This window comes from Cryptomeria japonica, chromosome 5, assembly GCF_030272615.1.
Source record: "Cryptomeria japonica chromosome 5, Sugi_1.0, whole genome shotgun sequence".
NCBI classification, from domain to species: Eukaryota; Viridiplantae; Streptophyta; class Pinopsida; order Cupressales; family Cupressaceae; genus Cryptomeria; species Cryptomeria japonica.
The window spans coordinates 534,108,730-534,131,439 of record NC_081409.1 but is presented as its reverse complement, the minus strand read 5'-3'; the positions used below and the strand labels follow the sequence as shown (position 1 = coordinate 534,131,439).

Here is a 22,710-nt window from a genome sequence, read left to right as displayed (position 1 = left end):
AATCTATCACGGTTCTAACATCCTGATACCAGGTGTCCTGAGGAAGAATTCCAAGAATTCTCTCTCTCAAGTCCACTCCAAGGCACAATGTTGCAACCTCATACCACCTACGACTCAAAGAATTTGCCACTACATTCTCTTTCCCCGGAATATACCGAACCTCAAAATCATACTCGCAGAGGAATTCCATCCATCTTCGCTGTCGAGCATTCAATTTTGGTTGCGTGAAAATATACTGCAAACTGCGGTGATCACTATGCAGCTCAAACCGACGCCCCAATAGAAAATGTCACTATCTAACCAACGCATGCACTACAAATACCAACTCCAAGTCATGAACTGGATAGTTCAACTCGTGGTCCTTGAGTTTGCGAGACTCATCAGCAACCACACATCCATCTTGCATTAGCACTGCACCTATACCTTCTACAGAGGCATCTGTGCATACCATAAAATCTTTGGATGGATCGGGAACTGCCAAAATCAGAGCACTAACAAGGAGTTACTTCAAGGTATGAAATGCTAACTCACACTTCTCTGACCAAACAAACTTCTTCCCTTTCCTTTGAAGAGAAGTGATCAGGTGACCTATCCGAGAAAAACTCTGAACAAAGCGATGGTAATATCTGGCCAAACCCATAAAACTTTGAACCTCAGAAACATTGGTTGGAGCTGGCCAATCAACAATGGCTTGGATCTTAGAAGGATCCACGGATACACCTTCTCCTGAAACTATATGACCAAGATAGTTCACCTCTAACTGGAAGAAATCACACTTCACCAAGTTGGCATAAAGATTATTCTCCCTCAAGCACTGCAATACCTATCGCGAGTGGCCCTCATGCTCTTCCATAGATCTAGAATAAATCAATATGTCATCCAAGAACACAATGACAAAATGATAAAGGTAGATGCGAAAAACCCCATTCATGAGGCTCATGAAAACTGAAGGCACGTTCGTCAACCGAAATGGCACTACTGTGAACTCATAGTGACCATAATTGTTGGGAAAAATGGTGTCTCAACCTTGCATTTATGTGAGGTTACTATTTATAGTAAGTTTTCATTTGAGCACGAAATGGTGCGAAACTCTCCCTGAAGCTTCTGGTTGGCTAGATAAGCATTCCGATAAAGTTGCGTCACAAGGTCACAGCTAGTTTTGAAGATATTAAAGTTTTCATCTTGGAGGGGTGCAATAAAATATTTAAACTTAATTTTGGGGACTTTAGAGGCTCTAAAACTCCCTGAAAAGTGGCCGTAATTGGCGAAGCTGGTTATGAGGTGATAGAGAACTTCGCGAGCTTTCCGGCGCTTCAAACGGTTCGTCAATCGGACACCCGGTTCTCAAGTTATGGCCTCCGGAAGTTTGTACTCCTGAAATAGGAAAAATAATTTGTATCGGATACATAAATGAGCTGTAAAAGGGAGCGACACGTGTTGATGTGTGCTTTAACATGTCATAGAAGGGAGATAAGGTCGGCTACACCTTATTGGGTGGTTTTAGCCCATGTTTTTGTAATACCGTTTGACGGTTTCTTGTATTGTATCTCCTATGTATGAGGTGTGTGAGATAGAGGTTGTGTGTAAGAGTCTTATGGCTATTGAGTTGCCTCTGAATCTCTGATTAATGGTACTCCTACGAAGAGCTTGCTCTGCAACTATGTTGTAATCTGTTTTTGATTGCTGAATAAAATATTGAGCTGCTTTTGGAGGGTGGGGTTTTTCTCCCGAAAGGGTTTTCCCCACGTAAATCATTGTGTTGTGGTATGATTGCTATTATATCTATTTCTATTTTCTGTAACTGTTGTAATGATCTGAAAAAGTTTTGCATTACCCTCCTCTCAAGGTTAGTGTAGGAATTTGTTTCCGCTACTTAACTTCCTTACAATAATGAGTACGAAACATCATTCTATGAATGTCTGCATCATCAATGTGCAACTGATGGTACCCAAATTTCAGATCAATCTTAGAGAACACATTGGCTCCCTTTACCTGATAAAAAAGATCATCTATACGAGGAAATGGATATCGATTCCTGATGGTTACCTTATTCAGCTGTCAGTAATCAATGCATAACTGAAGAGAACCATCTTTCTTCTTAACGAAGATAAAAGGAGCACCCCAAGGAGAAACACTAGGACGAATGAACCCCTTGGCCAACAATTCCTCCATTTGCAACTTCAACTCACTCAACTCCTAAGTAGTCATCACATATGGTGCTCTCGAAATAGGTTATGCACCAGGAACCAAGTCAATGCATAAATCTATGTCTCGCTTTGAAGGCATACCGGAAATATCCAAAGGAAACACATCAACATACTCTCGAAGAATAGGGTGACCATAAAGAGTGATCTCTCGACTCTCTTCCTCATCTACATCATCAAGAGCAACTCCAAAAAGATGACACCCTCACATACACCGCTTAAGTTGCATAGCATAAATCATACATAAGGATATCGATCTCTGAATTCCAACGATCCCCACTTTCCTGCCATGGTCATCTAAACACTCTACTGTTTTCTAACAACAGTCTACACGAGAGCTGTGAGATGATAGCCAATCTATCCCCAACAAAACTCCATAAGACCCCAAAAGAATGACTTGAAGGTCAACTGAAGTAACAAAGGGTCCTAGGTCCAACTGACAACTGGGAATGAAGGCATCAACAGAGACACACACCGGTAGCCAACTCTACTTGCCACCTATCTGCTTGCTTAGCAAATGCGAGCCCGCACCACTCCACAAAGGATGAAGAAATGAAAGAATATGAAGCACCAGAGTCAAAAAGTATAGAGATAGGGATACCACACAACACACCTGCAGCCTCAATCACTGTACCCTGATGCTCAGCCTGGTGGTCATCAACCACTACAAATACTCTATGGGATCTACCTGCATGCCCCACTGTCATCTTTGATGCTGCTAGCCTCTGACTACCTGTCTGGTCAGAATCTTGAGGGTAGTAAGCAGCTATGTGGCCAAACTAGCCACAAGAGAAGAAAGCTCCCCTACCAGCTCCTCTACTCCTAAATGGCCAACTAGACTGCTGAAAGCTTCCCCTACTAGGGGCCTAAGATGCACCCTGAGAGGACTGCCCTGGGAAACTCTGCCTGCTCCTCTGCCAGTTCCTCCTCTTTCTATGTTGAGAGTTGCCACCCTGCTAGCCATGAAACCGTTTCAGTGTCAACGGCTGCTACTGCCCACCCTTAGCGGGTGCCTAAGAACCCCTAAAAGGTGCAGCAGTTTGGGACTGATTCCCTCGAACTCTAGGCCCACTAAAAGGTACACTCCCGATCTGCACTCCAAACTGACCGCCATGCGCACAGCCAAGATTCTACTCCACCAGCCTAACTTTTGCCATGGCTACCTCTACTAAAGCAGGCTCAAACACTCTCACTCCTCCATTGATGTAGTCATTTAGACCCCTCAAGAAGTGTTGAACTAGCATCACATCATCGTTTCCAATACCACCATACTATTTGAGCTCATAGAAATTGTTCTCAAACTAATCTACTGACATACCAAACTAGCGCAAAGCATAGAACTCATCTACCCAAGAGTACCTCCACTGGGGTGAGAGAATTCATGCCCTGAATCTCTCCAGAAAGATCTCCCATGATATGGTGTTGATGCTCACACTGATCCTCTCCTCCTCTAACCGCCACCAGATAGATGCAAAACTCTCGAGATGCATGATAGCGCATCTCACCTTGGTATTGCTACCATATGGATACATGGCGAAACAACGATCTAAACTGATAAGCTAGGTCTTTGCCTCTAGACCGGTACCCTTACCATCAAAGAAAGGAGGATGAGACCTCATCAAGTCCCTCATGTGTCCCAAGGTAGCTGAGTCCTAGTCTACTAGGACCTCTCTCCTTCAAGGAGATCTCTCTCTCTCTCTCCTCTAGAATTTGCTGATGCGACTCCTCTACCTGAGCATGGAGGAGCTGATTAACCTTAGGTCTGGGGCCTAGTCTAGCTAGAACCTCCTGAAACATCTGTCAAAACTCTTCCCTTTCGGGAACCTGCTCTCTTGCATGTTGTTCATCCTGATGATTAGACTGATCCTGATCCACACTCGCATGAGTGGGTGGTGGCAAAGGACTATGGAGGTCAGAACCTCGACCCCGTCCCCCACCTCTGCCTCTATTGTAGCCACCAACATGGCCACTACCCTTGGCTCTCCTAGCCATGACCTAACACTGCATAAGAGAAAAAGGTTCAGATCAATGGCAAGGATAAAACAAGGAAATCACAACCACTAAGACCTAATCAAAAGGTCTAGTTGAATGGGCTCACTACAAACCCAGAGTACCTAGTGTTGAAACATGGGCTCTGATATCAAATGTAATGCCCCGCTAGGAACCCCAAAGGAAAACCAACAACTAAGGATGAAATAATTTTTCTTTTTTTAAAAGTATAAATCATATTAAGTGCATTAATTACTACATTGCACAATAATAACACAAGCGGAAGACTAACACCATAATTCCTAAAGGGTTACCAATGAAGAATTAAACTAAAGGTTAAATTCCACAATTACGATTAATCCAATTAACCATCATTACTCATTGAACATAATAAGCCATTTACAATAACAAATTACACCATTGAAAGATTGAAAGGATACAATATAATTTTCTCTGCAATAAAGCATTTACACAAATCATAAAGAAAGTTGATAAGAACATCCAAAACCTAAGATTACATTGATCCTCTAATACATGGCTCTCAATAAAACATATAAAGTTTACATCTTGATTAAATACAAGGTTACATAAATTCATTGATAAAATTGACCACATAGGTCTCCAAAGAACAATAATCTCCAACATGAGATAGAGCATGAGTCACAAACCATGGGAACAAATGTGAAGACAATCCTCACAAAAAAGTATGAACAAGAACATTCGAAGGGAAGTGGCACTACCACCCGACCATGTGATCCCAAACTGGAATCACCCCACCGTGCTAGGAGATAGAAGAGGACCCTCAAGCAATCAAAAGCATGACATGGTCGACAGAACAATACGACTCCATGACAGTACAATATGACTCCATAATATTCTAGGTGACTCAACATCACAATACTCGAGTGACTCAACATCACAAACACTAGTGACCCTAAAGAGAGAGTGGCATCGCATAGCTTATGATGGTTACCCTAGGTAGGCCTCCGTAGGTCCTGGCCCCCATCATGGTTATCCTGGTAACCTTTCTCGAACCTCTGGCTCCATCTAAGTCTCATGCGGACCCTACCAACCCTTCGTGAAGACAAGGTGATCGGTTTTCCATTCCAAGCCTTTCCACTACATCTTGAGCCTATACGAGCACTCAACCATGCACGGGGTACAATATCTTATATAATGTTATAAACTACCTACCCCCTAATCAATTATTAGGTTATCACTTATTATCTGACTTTTGAGGGGTTATCTTGCCATCCACTTTGGGTGCGGCCCCCACTTGAAAGCCACTCTCTCAAACGACACTAAACAAACATGGTCACTCCACGAGGACCCTATGGCAAACCAGACAGCCATAACACCACTATCAAAATACAAGTGGCCAAATCAAATACATACTAACTCTAGGTTAACCATAAGAAAAAATACTGCATGGTTAAGACAACGAGGTCATCATACATCTCTTGGTCAAAAGATACCAAATATGCCACAAAAGGATGACTGAATCAAAGATGAGAAATAAACACAAATAATACTCTTTGCAAGGAAAGCTAATTTCACTAAGTCCGCACTCAGACAATCTTTGATAAAATCAGCATCATAACCACTTGCAATTTCATTGATTGAAAATTAAATGAAAACACCCTACATTTAATGCATCATTCAAAAACATCATTCATTTCTATATAATTTTCAATTCAATATTCCGACAAGTAATAAAGGCCATATTAATTATTTACCCAAATAAAAGTATGAATTATATTAAACATGTTATCTATAAAAAATGAAAACCTAAGGATTTTTTGAAGAGAGCGCTCTGCAACTAGGGCATGAAAACCAAGAGTGCCACTAGTTGCAGTACGCTAGCACGTGCGGGGGCTCCCTGGCCTTGCTGGGAAGCCCTCAACTCATTTATTGTCGCTCCTACATTAAATGGAGCCAAATAAAGATGGTTTCACCAACCCTAAATAGCCCATTCGTCCTACTACGAACGCTCAGGAACCAAAGAAGACCTTCAGCCAAGCGATGGAGGGCAAGAGGGTTTCATTTCCAGAAGATGCAAGGTTCAAAGCCGCTCTCCACCATGAAGATGAGGCCAATTTCGCACCAACACAAGGTGAGGTCCACTCCTCCAAACACATCACCATTAAACCTAATGACTCCATGCTTTCTACCATTTCTACGGAGATATCTAGACTTAGGGATTCAGCAATTTTTTTCGCTGCCTTTGATGTAAATAACTTACCATCTCGTCAATATATGAACAAATGGCTGCAAGATGTGTGGGTCAATAAGTTAGGGTTTCATTTTTCATTTTGTAGAATGATTCAGAAGGGCTTGTTTTTAATCTTCTTTGACAATAAAGAAAGCCAAAGCAAAATTGTAAATAAACAGTTTTGGTCAGTAGGAAATTCATCTTTTAGGGCGGTTCGTTGGGACCCCGAAGCTTGTAATGATGAGATTCTTGCCCTTTCCTACCCGAAATGGGTAAATGTTAAGAATATCCCTCCTTTAATGTGGTCCTGTGTGGATAAAATTGTGGAACCCTTGGGGAAAATTGTTAAAATCGATTCTTCTCCCTCGGTCCTCCCCTATCTCGATGCTAATATTCTCATTGCATTAAAACCAGGTTTGAGTTACCCTGCAGAAATTGTTATTTGGCTGTACAATAAAACCTACTACTATCCAATTGAATATATGGGTGGAATAGATGTCTGTCACTATTGTAAAGTTAGTGGCCATTTTAGGAATAAATGTCCCTTATTATCAGGAAATGCTTCGAGATCTAAAACTAGGGCATCTGGTCCCCCTCGTGGTTAATGAAGTCGCACCCTCCGAACCTGGCCCCTCACCTTCCCCTCCCACCTCTACCTCATCCCCCCCTCCTCCTCCCACCTCTCCTCCCTCCCCCTCGCCTCTTCCCAACACCCCTCACCCTGCCTCTTCTTCCCCCTCGATGACAAACTCCATCTTAGACTACAGCAATACCATTAAAGAAGCCCTAGCCGCTGCTTAGCCTCCCTCCTTCACCCCCCCAGATTCACTTGATTCTCCTGCACATCCCTCAAATCCAAGGACTCTTAATGCGCAACAACTAGTGTTGGAAAAATTGAAAAAATTAGCGGAAGCAAGGAAAGTACTTGAACTAAACCTCCTCAAGCAGAAATTGGAAATTGAAGCCTCCCGATGTCATCTACTTGACCTTGAGGACATTGTTAGGGGTACTCTAGATATGGAAGACACCATTAGTAAGGTCTTGACCCTAGGTCCTGAGTAACCCACTTGCAAAGAACCTAATGGTTTCAATAATAAGGAACCCCATACCTTGAAAGGGAATAGGGAAGGACCTTCTCTGGAGAAGGTACCATCAACCCCTCTAGAAGAATTTGGTAATTTAGAGGACTCTAGGGGAGACCCTGCTAGTGGTGTCCCCCTCACTATTAGCTCCCCTATCAATGCCCTAAAGGCAGAATTTGATACCCCTCAGGTAATGCATCCTAGTGCAGAGCCCTTCACTCCAGTGGAAACCAATTTTGAAGAAGGACTTTCAGTTCCCCAAGATGGATTTACCATGGTGAAACATAGGAAAGCGAGAAGAAAGAGGTCTCCTAAGAACAGCAAAGATAGTGCTAACAGGAAGGAATCTCTAGGTCCTGAACAAATTTCCGAAGAAAGGAAAAAGAGAGGTAGGCCTTCCTCTTCTATTGCATTTGATGCTAGCAATATAGCAAACAAAGAGGACTAGCCCAAGTGTTTTGAGGGTTTCAAAGCCCAAACTGACCCCCCCCCCAACCAAGTGACTCATGTTTAAAACCATTTCTTGGAATATCAAAGGCCTGGAGGCCCCTGACCAAAAATACATCATAAAGAGATTTCTTAGTGCTCATAAGAACATGGATTGCCTCCTTCTATAGGAACTAAAAGCAGTGGGCTTCACACTGCAAATTGGGCTCAAATGTATTTGGAAGGAGGCCACTCCCTTCTACACTAACCATACCAAAGGAAAAGGTGGCTCAGCCATACTCCTTAGCCCTAAATGGGCCAATAAAGTAGTTAATTGGGGTCAATCCCCCTATGCCAAAGCTATTTGGGTCTCAATTCAAATGGAGAACCAGAAGATTGGAATCTGCTCTATTTATGCCCTGAATGACTATAGAGAAAGAGGTGAATTATGGAACTGGCTAACAATGCTAGAGGATATCCCCTGGATTATTGGGGGAGACTTCAATATGGTATAATCTCCCAGTGATAAAAAGGGGGGCAATAAATTTGAATGGAAGGGAATGGAAAGGTTACAATGGGATAGAATGATCAATAAGCTACACCTCTTTGACCCTATTGCTGGGAGGAAAGACAATTTGAACACTATTTGGTACACCTGGTGCAATTATCAACAGTTGAATAAAAGGATATACTGTAGACTGGACAGGCTATACTTCAATAAATCCCACTTTATGATACACAAGGATCCTAATGGTGACTACTATTCTGTATCCCCATATACCCTCTCAGATCATCACCCGAAAATAATGGGAATAGACCTCTCCCCAAGGGCCCCTCCCCCCTCCTCAAGAGCCTCTTCTTTCATCCTAAACACTAGACTCCTAGACGATGAGGAGCTTTGCTCTGCCCTGGCCTTCATCAGACTGTTTAACAAGAGGGATAGGAGCCAACTCTATAACATAGATGCTTGGAATGCAAACATCAAAACTTGGACCACCCTTTGTCAAACAGTGGGTAAAAAAATAGCCAAGGATGCTAAGAGGGTTGAAAGACTACTACAGGAGGAATTATGTGATGCAGAAATGAAGCTTCAGAATTCCCTGAACGATGAAAATCTCACTTGCTCTCTGATGACAATAAAAGACCACCTCAGGGCTATTCAAAATCAAAAAATTAAAGGCCTTAAAACCAGATCCAAGCTTAACTAGCTGGACTCGGGGGACAAGGGCTCCAAATTATTTTTCCACATGCTCAAAGTTAAGGAAGCTAAGGAGAGTATCACTACCATATGGGACAACAACACTCACATCATAGACTCCCAGGGGATTCTACAATGCTTCTCCCTCTTTTATCAGAATCTTTTTTCCTTAGAAGAGGTAAATGGTGAGCATAGACATGCTAGAGAGCTGGTATATCAATTAACTCCTCCCAAGCTTGATGAGAAGGACTATAAGGTGCTGGAATGTCCCATCTCAAGGGAGGAAATAGCTATGGCCATCTCCTCTATGGGTAATGATAGATCCCCTGGACCTGATGGATTCCCAATGGAATTCTATAAGAAAAACTCTAAGTGGATTGTTGACGACCTCCATGCCCTATATTTGGAGGCCATTTCCAAAGGAACCCTTGGCAAAGAGATCAACCAAGGGCTTATCAAACTCATCCCCAAGGAAGGAGACAAGACCTTGGTCAAGAAATAGAGGCCCATCACTCTACTTAATGTTTCTTATAAAATCTTAGCTAAAGTAATAGCAAACAGGTTAATCAGTATATTGCCAAAGATTATCAGTCCTACTCAAACAGGATTTGTTAAAGGTAGGTTCATTCTGGAGAATCTGGTGACCTGTTGGGAGTCTCTAGAATGGGCCAAGCTCTCAGGGCAGAACGGAGCTATGTTACTAATAGATTTTGAGAAGGCATATGATTGGATAGAATGGGGATTCATTTTACAGATGCTACATAGTCTGGGCTTCCCAAATTCCTTCTGCAAGATTGTCTAGACCCTATTCAATGAAACTAATGTAGTAGTGGAAGTGAACGGACTAAAATCTGACAACATCTCACTTTCCAAATCAATTAGACAGGGGTGTCCTCTTGCCCCAGCCCTGTTTGTCCTGGCAGCGGATGCTATGCACTACATATTAAAGGACTATAGCTTATCCCCTATGGTAAAAGGAATTGCACTCCCTAATAAAGATGAGATCGAGAATATACAGTTTGCAAATGATATAGCTATTCTATTCTCCCTAGATGAGGATAACTTAACACATCTTCTTCACAATATTGAGATTTTCTGCAAAGCATCGGGTAGTAGAATTGCCCTCCACAAATCTACCCTGCTAGGTTGGACTGATGACTCTCCTAACTAGTTATCTAAGTTTGACCTAAGGTGGGGAGGCCCAAATACCATCATTAGATATCTAGGAATCCCCTTCTCTGTCTCTCCAAATTTGAAAGAAATGTGGCAATGGTTCAAAAACAAGGTAGACAAGAAACTCTCTAAATGGAACTGGAACTTCCTATCCTTAGCAGGTAGGTTCCAAGTTTGCCAGAAGCTTCTCTCTTGATATAACATATACTGCTCCTCAACCTAGTTATTCACCAACTATCAGTTCAATTACATTCAAAAGCAAATCAGGAATTTCCTCTGGTCAGATGGAAAAGGAAAAAAGAAGCAACATGTTGTTAAATGGGACTGGTGTACTAGATCTAAGTTTCAGGGAGGCATGGGCCTCAAGGACCTTAAACTTCAAGGAATTGCTTTGGCTACCAAATGGATTTGTAAATCCATTGAAGGCAATGAACACAATCTAGAAAATGGCACTCTGTCCTCCTAGGAAGCACTCAGCTCTAAACTCAACCTCCCCCTCTGCTAGGCTAGAACCTATTCCATCCTTAACTCTGCACTCGCTCCCATCCTTCCTGCTCCCCCCCCCTCCTCCCCACCTCCCTTAGCCTCCCTCTGTTGGATAGATGGATCCCCCCTATTGCTAACCAAAGCCAAAATGATATACTCTGCCCTTACTAATTCTCAAGACATCCTTGATCATCTTAACTACACCTGGAACCTATCATGGGACTCTAAACGATGACATTTTACCCTATCAAGATTCTGGTCCTTCCCGACTGAACCTAAAAATGAATTCTTTGCCTAGAGACTCTTTCTTCATAAACTGCCACTTAAAGAAAGCAACGGAGCCCCCCTTCTGTGTAAACTTTGTCATATCCCTGAATCTATTTATCACATTTTTTTTTATTGTCACTTTGCTAGAGAAGTATGGAATCTGTTTGGTATCTCACTTAATAGCAATTGTTTTACTATTGATGAGATGGTATTTGGTTATATTAGAGGTGGAAAAAAACATGCTAATCTATTCTAGTCTGCTCTCTCTTTGGAAATTTTGTGGATCATCTAGAAATTTAGGAATGATGATGTGTTTAATGGTAAGAGTAGGAACCTCACTGAGTCTCTTAGGAGACTCATCCGATATCTTGTTGCTATGCGAGTCATAGTTGTACTAAGATTGGAGGAAGATAAATTTGACAAGTGGTTAAAGAATGGATCTATCCTAGTTTTCATAAGAGAACTCTCACATGGATTCACTTGGGACTGCAGGGGAAGTAATAAGACTCACTTTGAGCAAGGGCTGATGAGGTTTATGCAAGAGATGGAGGCACGGCAACAGAGAGAAGACTTCATTGAGCTGGAGCTGGAAGGAATGCCCTCCCACCCCTACTGATTTCAGTTCACTGATGGGAATGTACTAGTTTGGAGCGATGGGGATCTAGGATGGACTACTTGGCTCCCCCCTGTGGGTGACAACAATGACCCTGGCTCCTCCTTTGTCTTCAATTAGTTGTTTTCCCCGAGATGCATTGTCATGACTGTCATTTTGTGTGCAATTTTGTAATTACAACTCCTATGTAAATCACTGTATATCATGGATCGAGCCTTTATCTGATATCGCTCTGGATCATATGGGTTAACTCTTTAGTCGGCTGAAAGGTTTATAGCCCAAACTCTCGATTTTTGTAACTCATGTTTATATGATGCTTAATACAAAAAACATGATCTCTATTTCCAAAATTAAATCCAAATTTATCAATTTGAATTAATAATCCAAAGCCTTGATTTACAATAAAATAAATCTATATATATAAATATATATTTATATACATAAATATATATAGATATATATAAATAATTATTTACAAGGAAATTTAATAAATTAATAACAAACCAACATTCCCTGCTCTCATTCATTGGTAAAAACCCAGTGCCTAGAAATTTAATTTTGCAATGATAAATTCTTTTATAAGGGAATTTTGCAAATTAATAAAACACAAAGGCCTAAATATAAGAAAATATTGAGAAAAAAAAAAGAGTTTAAGAGAGATAAGAGGGATTTGATAAATTTCTTCACTTCTTCTCACACAGGAAGAATCCTTGCATTAAGCAAGAGGCAATTTTAACAACTTTGCCAACATAAACCCCAAAGCTTGGGCAAAAGAAGCTAGTAATCACACAGAAAACTAAATCTATTTCTTTCTATACCAAATAGAGGACATAAACCAGGAACTAGATTTTGCAAGGAACAAATAACAAACAACAAATAGAAAATTGAACCATTTCCTTCCAATATGCACACATTTATTTTGAATTCAACAAAATACTCAATAACAACTACTCTTTATTTCAATCCAACATTCAACAAGAATCTTCAAAGAAATTTTACAATTTTTTCAAACACACATGAAGAAAACTCAAACATTCAAAATTTAATTGCAAAAACATGAAGAAGACTATCCAACCTTCAAAGCAATCCAGGAAGCAACTTGTGGAAGAGTTCCAATCTTGTTCCAATCTTGTCAACCAAATCCAAATCCACGTTCCTCCTTCCAAATGAGTTTTCCAAATTTTGCATTCAAAAATCTGCCTTCCTTCTTCCCGTGAACTTTCCAGGAATATATGGGAAAAATATAATTTCAACCTAAACTTTCTAGGTTAAAATTTTTCTCCACCAATCAAAATAAACTATTTTAAAAGTAAAAGCAATCAGATTTTCCTTTTCCATAAACAATTCTTTTCAACAAAATAAAATCTAAAAGTCATAAAAAGGTAAAAAGGAAAAAGCCTTTATTTATTTCATTTTCTATTTTCCATGATACTTTCTTTCAACACAAGCATTTAAAATTTAAATGGCAAGGCATTTACTAATTTCTTTTCCAATATAATGATATAACTTTAACAAAATAAAATAAGCCAATTTAACCATTTAATTCTGGCAAATCATTTATTTAATTAAATCAATTATCTCAAGAGCATAATAATTCACTAATTATGCCAACACAAAGATAGCATCATTCAGTCAATTAAATAACTATTCAAATAATCAGAAGCACGTAAAACGAGGAATGATCAAACGACGACTTAAAACTGAAGCACTATGACACATACCGGTCAAACAGAAATGACGACCGACTAACAACACTCACATGAGTGTAACTGCGGGTCAAGTTAGGGTCCAACCACTATCTCCTCCACTCCCATCAAACAAATAAGGTATGCTTAGACATGTGAAACTAGGTGGAGTCGATACCCCGTACCTACTCGGTACTTGTACCTGCAATGTCTTGCATCAATGAACCACACATGCATATAGATAAATATATAAATAAACACGGCACGCACACCGATGAAGGAGAATCGTGACATTCCCTATCTCACGGAAGTGAGTGAAGGAAAATCATCCCATCACATCTCATACACTTGCAAACATGAAACATAAATAACGCATTACACATATGAAGTAAATGTGTTAGTCCATGTCAGTAATCCATAAAAATCTCATTAAACATAGTAATGAAGTATTGCATGAAAGCATAAACTTCATATCCAACAAAGCATGAAATAAAATCGCATAAAGTTTGAATCAATATTCAATAGTGTATCCACTGAACAGTTAGTTGAAGTCAAACATAAGTCCAAAAGATTCTAATCAAGGAGGGGTACTACAGACATTCTTGGGTGAAAAATTTGTAAATTAGAAAGTTTTACAAAATTGTAGCTCTACCCATAGTGTGTGAGATCAAATCTCTCATCACATAGGGATGTTGCCTTCTTATTGCTTGCTACCAAATAACTCTTGATTAGGAAATAAAACTAAACTAATGACTTGGACTTTACTTTCATCAATTCCTCTTATTTCAAGATTAATGTACCCCTTATCTTCTTATTTCAGGTTTAGTTCTTCTTTCAAGACTTACAACTATGAACTGTAATAAACAATAAAAGTTGATACCATGAGATTAAACAAAGGAATAACCCCATGTAGCACCAGTGCAAATTATAAATAAAGAGTGTTGGCATGATTGGCATAACTGATGTAGATGAGGTGATGTAGTTAAAGACTAATGACTGAACCGGTAGAGGATAGAAGACTATTTGTGATGAAGAGATTGAGTTTTTGTGATTAGATGACTTGACTAGTTATCTGTGTTGTCATTAATGATGTTATCTCATTTTTGGTTTGTCATCTAAGTGATTTAGTCTATCCAAGACAGGGTTTACCAGCAATATACATAAGACTGTGAAATAGGACTTTAACCGATATATGCAGAGATGTTTTACTTGAAGTAGATGATTGATGATGATTAGTGATTTGTAGTTTGGAATGTAAGCTTTTATCATGGTAATGAGTATCTAACCAGAACCGCATCTTGTGATGACTATCGGAAGGTATGTTTCTAATTTTTGATGAAGTCTTGCTAGGGTTTAAGAAGGGTTTTAGAACTGGTAAAGAAAACATAAAATCGGTAATGTTTTTGGTATGGCAGTGATCGACATCAAGTTCACGGGTTGATGATAACACGGCACAAACCACGTGAAGTATTTGAAAGATTTTTTGGCATGTTTGGAGAGAAAATTTATTCGGAATGTGCAAAGTGCTAAGTGAAGTGAGCTAAGAGTTTGACTTTGTACCAGATCGACTTATGATAATTCAATGACTCATATTGATTTGTAATTGATTGTAATGATCTACGTGATGATCTATAATGAGTTGTAAATATATGTGATGATCTATGATGTAACTTAGGGTTTAGCGGTTGACCTAGTGGAAAGCATTATTTATGTTGGCTTAGTTGATGGTTATTATGTCGATGATCTTAGAGAAGAGTGTGAAGTCGTACCAAACAAGAGTGAGATCTGCTTGAGTGTTGCAGATAGTGAAGCATAACTGAATCTAATTTAGCAAGTTGAGAAGTGCAAGTAACAGATCACTTTTTCACTATTGTTCTCTAACAATTACAACAGATTAAATCCCTTAACCGGGTAGGTCCTGACAGGCCTTAATCTTGTAAATCCCCTAACAAGGTAGCTCTCAAAAAGAGTGGTAAATCCTCTCACGAGGTTGATCCTAACAGGTAATTAAGCTCCTAACTGGGCTGCACATCAAAATCCCTTAACCGAGTGACTCCTAACAGGGTTTGCTCCTAACAAGGCGTATTGTAAGCTCCTAACAGGGCGTACTTCAAAAGAGTAGAAAACTTTTTGGATACTAAGTCCCACCGTGGTTTTTCCCATTTGGGTTTCCATGTCAAAAATATGATGTTCATGTGTGGAATGATTTTCATGTGATGTTAATGATTATCTTTAGTTTATTCATTATTTTTTAATACACCGGTTATAGCAGTTTATCAGAGATTATCAGTGATTACTGGTACTGTTTAATGAATTGGTATATGTGGTAAATGAAGTTTGATTTGGGTTTTAAGTTTGAAATTGGTATTAATACTGATTCACCCCCCTCTCAGTATTAACCGGATCCGCATAGGATTAACAATTGGTATTAGAGCTTTGGTCCTTTGTGTTCAGAAAGCCTAACCGCTTGAGGGAAAGATTCTGAGGAAGTCAAGATGATGAAGAGAGAGGGTCCTAAGTTCAACATGGATAACTACAAGATTTGGAAAGATGGAATGAAGATCTACATCAAAGGTCTTGGTGCACAATATTGGAAGCAAGTTGAAACAAAATATGTTGCTCCTACTACTACTCCCTTGACACCGGATGAACTCAAAGAGAAGCAATATAACATGCAAGCTTTAGAAGCTATTGTTAGTACTTTATCTCATTCAGAATATATTGATGTTCAAGGATTGGAAACTGTAGGTGAGGTTTGGGAAAAGTTAGATATAATCTATGGAGGAGATGAGCATGTACAAAGAGCCAAAGAGGAAAGATTGAGAGGAAAGTTTGATGACATGAGAATGCTTGAAGGAGAAAATATTGCATAGTATGGTCAGAGAATCAAAGAAGTTCTTGGTGTCATAAAGAGTGTTGGAGGTAAAATGGATGATGACGCAATAGTAAGTAAAATGCTTAGAACTCTTCAACCTCAGTATGCTATAAGAGTATATGCAATCCAAGACCTTAGATATATTTCAAAAGATAAGGTATCTATTGATTCATTGATTGGTAAGCTTATAGATTTTGAGTTAAATAGTTTTGACAATAGTGTGACAAAATATATTGAATCTACCTTTAAAGCTTTTGTTACCGGTTCATCCACTAGAAAAGGAAAAGATATATGTCAAAATCATGAGTGCAGGTCAAGTCATGGAAGTTACCGGGGAAATGAAGACAATGAAGATCAAGTGATGAAACTTCAAGCACTATTAGAAAAAAGATTTCCAAGAGGCACCGATAAGTATAAAGGAAAGCTACCTTTGAAGTGTTTCTCTTATAGTAAAATTGGACATGTTGTTGCTAACTGCCCTAACACTGATAAGAAAGAGATAGATGTTAGATCTAAGGACACCACAATAGAATGGCATAGCAGAAAGGATGAACATAACAATAGTTGAAGCTACTAGAACCATGCTATTATAGGGCAATGTACCTAAAATGTTTTGGAGAGAAGTAGTCAGTATTGTTGTATACACTTTAAACTGGGTACTAGTAAAAAGAGGTAACAATAAAATAACCTATGAGCTATGGTACGGAAAAATTCCTTGTGTAAGTTATTTCAAAAAAATTGGGAGTCAATGTTTTATTAAGAAAGATATTCACACTGAGAAATTTGATGCAAAATCTGATGAGGGGATCTTTCTTGGTTACTCTACTAAGAGTAAGGCATATAAATGTTACAATAAGAAAACTAAGAAGATTATTGAAAGTGATAATGTAAAGGTAGATGATCTCTCTAGAAAGTCAAAAGGTACCAATAGATCTGAGCCTGAAAATGATGATGAGAAACTTGTGATTATTGAACTGGAAGCACAGAAATCTGAAGAACCGACAAATGGAGAATCAGGTGCTCAACCAGTAAGTGATGACACCGATGAAGAAAATGAAGAACAAGAAGAAGAAGATGCAAAACTTAATGTAAAGTTAGATGATCTCTCTAGAAAGTCAGAAGGTACCAACAGATCTGAGCCTGAAAATGATGATGAGAAACTTGTGATTATTGAATTGGAAGCACAGAAATCTAAAGAACCGACAAATGGAGAATTAGGTGCTCAATTGGTAAGTGATGACACCGATGAAGAAAATAAAGAACAAGAAGAAGAAGATGCAAAACTTGTACCAGTATTGCCTAGGTATGTTAGATTAAACCATTCACAAGAGAAAATAATTGGTGATAAGAATGTTGGTGTGCAAACAAGGAGGAAATAAGAGAAAACTCTTGTTTGATATCTATAATGGAACCTAAAACAATAAAGGAAGCACTAAAAGATAATGATTGGGTTAATGCAATGAATGAATAATCAAATTGAGAAGAATCAGACATGGTCACTTGTTCCTAGATCGGAGGATAAGAATATAACTGGAACAAAATGGGTCTTTAGGAATAAGTTGGATGAAGAAGGAAAGATTGTAAGAAACAAGGCGAGGTTAGTCTGCAAAGGGTATGCATAGGATGAAGGTGAGGATTATGGAGAGACCTTTGCACCAGTTGCTAGATTAGAAGGAGTGAGAATGCTGCTAGTATTCGCTACATATAAGGGATTCAAAGTTTATCAAATGGATGTCAAATCAACCTTTCTGAATGAGATTCTAGAAAAATAAGTCTACATTGAACAACCAGATGGATTTTCTCTATCTGATGATAAAGACATGGTATGTAAATTGCATAAAGCACTATATGGTCTAAAGTAGGCACCAAGAGTATGGTATGAGAGATTACATGCACATCTGATCAAAATTGGATTCCAGTGTACCAATGAGGACAACAACATTTATTTGAAGACAAATTGAAACAAGATGTTGATAGCAGAAGTGTTTGTAGATGACATAATTTTTGGTGGAAATAATGATATGTGTATGGATTTTGCTGATGTAATGAAAAAGGAATTTTAAATGTCTCTAATCGGTGAAATAAAGTTCTTTATTGGGTTATAGGCCCAATAATTGGATGGTGGTATCTTTATTTGTTAGAGAAAGTATGTCAAAGAGGTGTTGAAGATATTCGGTATGGAAGACTACAAACTGATAGGAACACCAATGGTGACAGGATGCAAGTTGTCCAAACAAGATGATTCTCCCACTGTTTATGAAATAGAGTACAAGTCTATGATTGGAAAGTTGCACTATGTTGTTCATAGTAGGCCAGACATTGCTCATGTTGTTGGATTAGTTGCCAGATTTCAGAAAGAGCCTAAGGAGACACATTTGGTGGCAATGGAGAGAATTTTTTAGTATCTCAAAGGTACAATTGACTCCATGGTTTGTGGTATCCCTATAAAGGAGATTTTAATTTGGATGTCTTTACTGATGCAGATTGGGTAGGTAATGTGGATGACCGAAAAAACATAACGGGTGAGCTTTTCTTCTTGGTGGAAGATTAGTGGCATGGACGAGCAAGAACCAAACATGTGCTTCTTAATCTACAACTGAAGTAGAGTATATTGCTGCATCCATGAATTGCACACAGGCAATATGGATGAGACATGTGCTAGAAGGATTCAAAATAGACATGTCTGAACTGGTGACTATCTATTGTGATAATACAAGTGCAATAAATATTTATAAGAATCTTGTACTTCATGCTAGAACTAAGCACATTGAATTGAAGTATCCTTTTCTAAGGGAAAGAGTTCGAGAAAAATAGATCAAGATGGAATATGTGATGAGTAAAGATCGGATAGCTGATATCTTTACCAAGCCCTTACCGAAGACTACCTTTGAGTTTCTTAGAGGTAAACTAGGGGTTAGACCCCTACACCAGAAGAACTAGAATGATGGAGATGCATCAATCCTATGGATCTAATGTTTATTCTTCATTAAGGATTGATGAGGTGCAATCTACTCTGTAGAGGGAGTGGCTCAGATATAATGTTTCTATTTGGTTAGTAGAGATGATCATGATAGAAACAATAATAAAGAAGAACGGTGATGCACATACACCTTTGGCATTGATGTCAAAGGGGGAGAAGAACAAGATCAAATTTGGGAGAAGAACGAGATCAGATTTGAGAAAAGAAAAGGATCAGAGAAGTTGAAGAAGTATTGGTTTAGGGGGAGAAGACAAAAGGAGGAGACTTGTAGATGACATGATACCCACAACTAGTAGTAGTGATGGTGTAACAATGATGGTGTTGCAATCTGATTGGTGTTGCCATAAATGCCAAAGGGGGAGATTGTTGGCATGATTGGCATAACTGATGTAGATGAGGTGATGCAACTAAAGACTAATGACTAAACCGATAGAGGATAGAAGACTATTTGCGATGAAGAGATTGAGATTTTGTGATTAAATGACTTGGTCAGCTATTTGTGTTGTCATTGATGGCAACTGATGATTAATGTTGTTAACTCATGTTTAGTTTGTCATCTAAGTGATTTAGTCTACCAGAGACTAGGTCTACTAGCGATATACAGAAGACTATGAAATAGTACTTTAACCGGTATATGCAGAGATGTTTTACTTGAAGCGAATGATTGATGATGATTGGTGATTTGCAATTTGGAATGTAAGCTTTAATCATGGTAATGAGTATCTAACTAGAACCACATCTTGTGATGACTATCGGAAGGCATGTTTCTAATTTCTGATGAATTCTTGCCAAGGTTTAAGAACGATTTTAGAATCAGTGAAGAAATAATAAAACTGGTAATGTTTCTGGTATGGTGATGATCAACATCAAGTTCACATGTGGATGATAACATGGCAAAAACTGTGTGAACTATTTGAAAGACGTTTTGGGGTGTTTGGAGAGCGGATTTCTTGGGAATGTACAAAGTGCTTAGCGGAGTGAGCTAAGGGTTTAACTTTGTACTAGATCGACTTGTCATGATGACTTATGATCATTCAATAGCTGATATTGATTTTTAATTGATTGTAATGATCCACATGATGGTTTGTAATGAGTTGTAAAGATATGTGATGATCTATGATGTAATTTAAGGTTTACTGGCTGACCTAGTGGACAGCATTATTTATGTTGGCTTAGTTGATGTTTATTGTATCGATGATCTTAGAGAAGAGTGTGAAGCCATACCAGAGAAGAGTGAGATCTGCTTGAGTATTATAGATAGTGAAGCATAACTGGGTCTGATTTAGCAAGCTAAGAAGTGCAAGTAACATATCACTTTTTCACTGTTGTTCTCTAACAATTACATCAGAGTAAATCCCTTAACTAGGTAGGTCCTGACATGCCTTAATCTCATAAATCCCCTAATAGGGTAGCTCTCGAAAAGAGTGGTAAATCCTCTCATGAGGCTAATCCTAACAGGTCATTAAGCTCCTAACCAGGCTGCACATCCAAATCCCTTAACCGGATGACTCCTAATAGGGTCTGCTCATAACAGGGCGTATTGTAAGCTCCCAACAGGGCATACTTCAAAAGAGTACAAATCTTTATGGGTACTAACTCCCACCGTGGTTTTTCCCATTTGGGCTTCTACATCAAAAATATGGTGTTCAAGTGTGGAATTATTTCCATGTGATGTTATTGATTATATTTAATTTATTCATTATTTTTAATACACCGGTTATAGCAGTTTATTAGAGATTTATCAGTGATTATTGGTATTGTTTAATGAATTGGCATATGTGGTAAATGAAGTTTGATTTTTTGGTTTCAAGTTTGAAATTGGTATTAATACTTATTCCCCCCCCCCTCTCAGTATTAACTGGATCCTCATAGGATTAACAAAGAGTTTGCACAAGCTCAAAGACTTTTACAACTCATTTATAGACTAAATGACTAAGTACAATATATAGCAATACAAAGACTCAAATGTGTATTCATGCTTTAAATTTGTAAAGAAAAATATAAGCTGCAGCTCAAAGACTTCAAATTCTCTTTAACTAAATTGCTAATTACTATATCTAAATCCAAAATTGCAGCTCAAAGACTATCAAAATCATATTTAAACTCACTTTAAATTCAATAGCCACAACACAAAAGCTCAAGTTAAACTCAAGTTATGTAAACACAATGACATAAGAACACTGCAATCACATAAGAAAATTCTTTAACTCAAAGATTGAATGCATAATTTCTCCTTTTATTAACTTGAAATTGATTTGCAAAATAAGCTCAAAGTCTCAATTTGCTCCACAAATTGGAAAAGGTTTGTTTCTATGCATAAAGATAAGTATTTACAATGAGCACTCTCATATATATAGGGGAGGGGCTATGAGAAAAAATAAGAAAAGTTTCAACTAACTATGACTAAGTCAAAAGTAGAATTCTATTTGACTTAGGACTTGTTCAATCCTATATGTAAAAATGTATATACAAAAAAACAACTAAAGTGTCAATTGCAAACTACAAAAATGCATCTACAAATAAAAGGCATAAAATTAACTAAGTGTCATCAAACACTTCTTGTTCATTTTGATCTTGTTTCAAAAACTCCTCAAACTTCTGCAAAGCAATCTTCATTTGGGATTCATCAGGACATTGGGAGTGACTAGTGATGACCTTAACCCAAGTGATAGAATCCCCCAAAATAATATTAAATTTTCTATGTTTCTTTAGGAGAGACCCCAAATTATCCAAAATTACTTGAACATCCACTAGTTTGTCAATTGAGGATATGGAAAAATCCTCTTTGTCAACCTCTACACTTACTAGCAAACTGAATTCTTTAATGATTATATCCACATGAAGAGTCTTTTGATTTTCATCTAGGAATGTGCATAGGAATTCTAATATCTTTTCAACAATTTATTTTCCCTTATCAATACATTCCTTTTGCACTTTTTGTATATCTTTGATAAGTTGTTCGAAGGTATTCATTTGATGTTCTAGTACCTCTCACTATTCAATGTACATATTCCGAGTAGGAAGCACTCCATTGTCAACCAGAACATCCAATTCAAAGTCTTCTAACTTCAATCAGGCATCAAAGACTTTTTCCTCTATTTCTAATTCTTGAGAGAGAAAATCCAATGCTTTATCCACTTCAGACTTCACACTTTCCAGATTGTTGATTAAAGTGACAACAAAGCTCAAAATATGTGTCTCTTGACTAAGCATTTGTCCATCCATTCACCAACTACCTTACCCCAAGAGGTGGCACGCTCAACTTGCTTTATGGCTTCCTCATCCACTGATGAATTCATTGGCTCAACTATTTCAAAATATTTGATTATCTTAATTGGCACATTGGTGAGTTGTTCCACTTGTGCCTTAAGCTTATCCTTTTTGAAGTAGTCACCAGTGAGGAGGGACCTCAAAGAGATCAATCAGGACTAGTCAACAAGAGTAAACACAACAGAAACACAAAGATATGATGGAGGAAATGCAGAACATACTATTTTATTGCATGTAATTTGATTATATC

The 22,710-nt window shown here is 38.4% G+C and overlaps 1 protein-coding gene across 1 annotated transcript in view; it reads left to right on the top strand.

The window, feature by feature from the left end:
* Positions 1–7,680: 7,680 nt before the first annotated feature.
* The window catches only part of LOC131069163 (uncharacterized), a 27,578-nt gene continuing 12,548 nt past the window's right edge, over positions 7,681–22,710 (top strand). Inside the window, exons 1-2 of the mRNA XM_058004517.1 lie at positions 7,681–7,876; positions 17,108–17,513. Coding sequence (XP_057860500.1) covers positions 7,681–7,876; positions 17,108–17,513 — 602 coding nt within the window. The remainder of the gene's footprint in view (positions 7,877–17,107; positions 17,514–22,710) is intronic.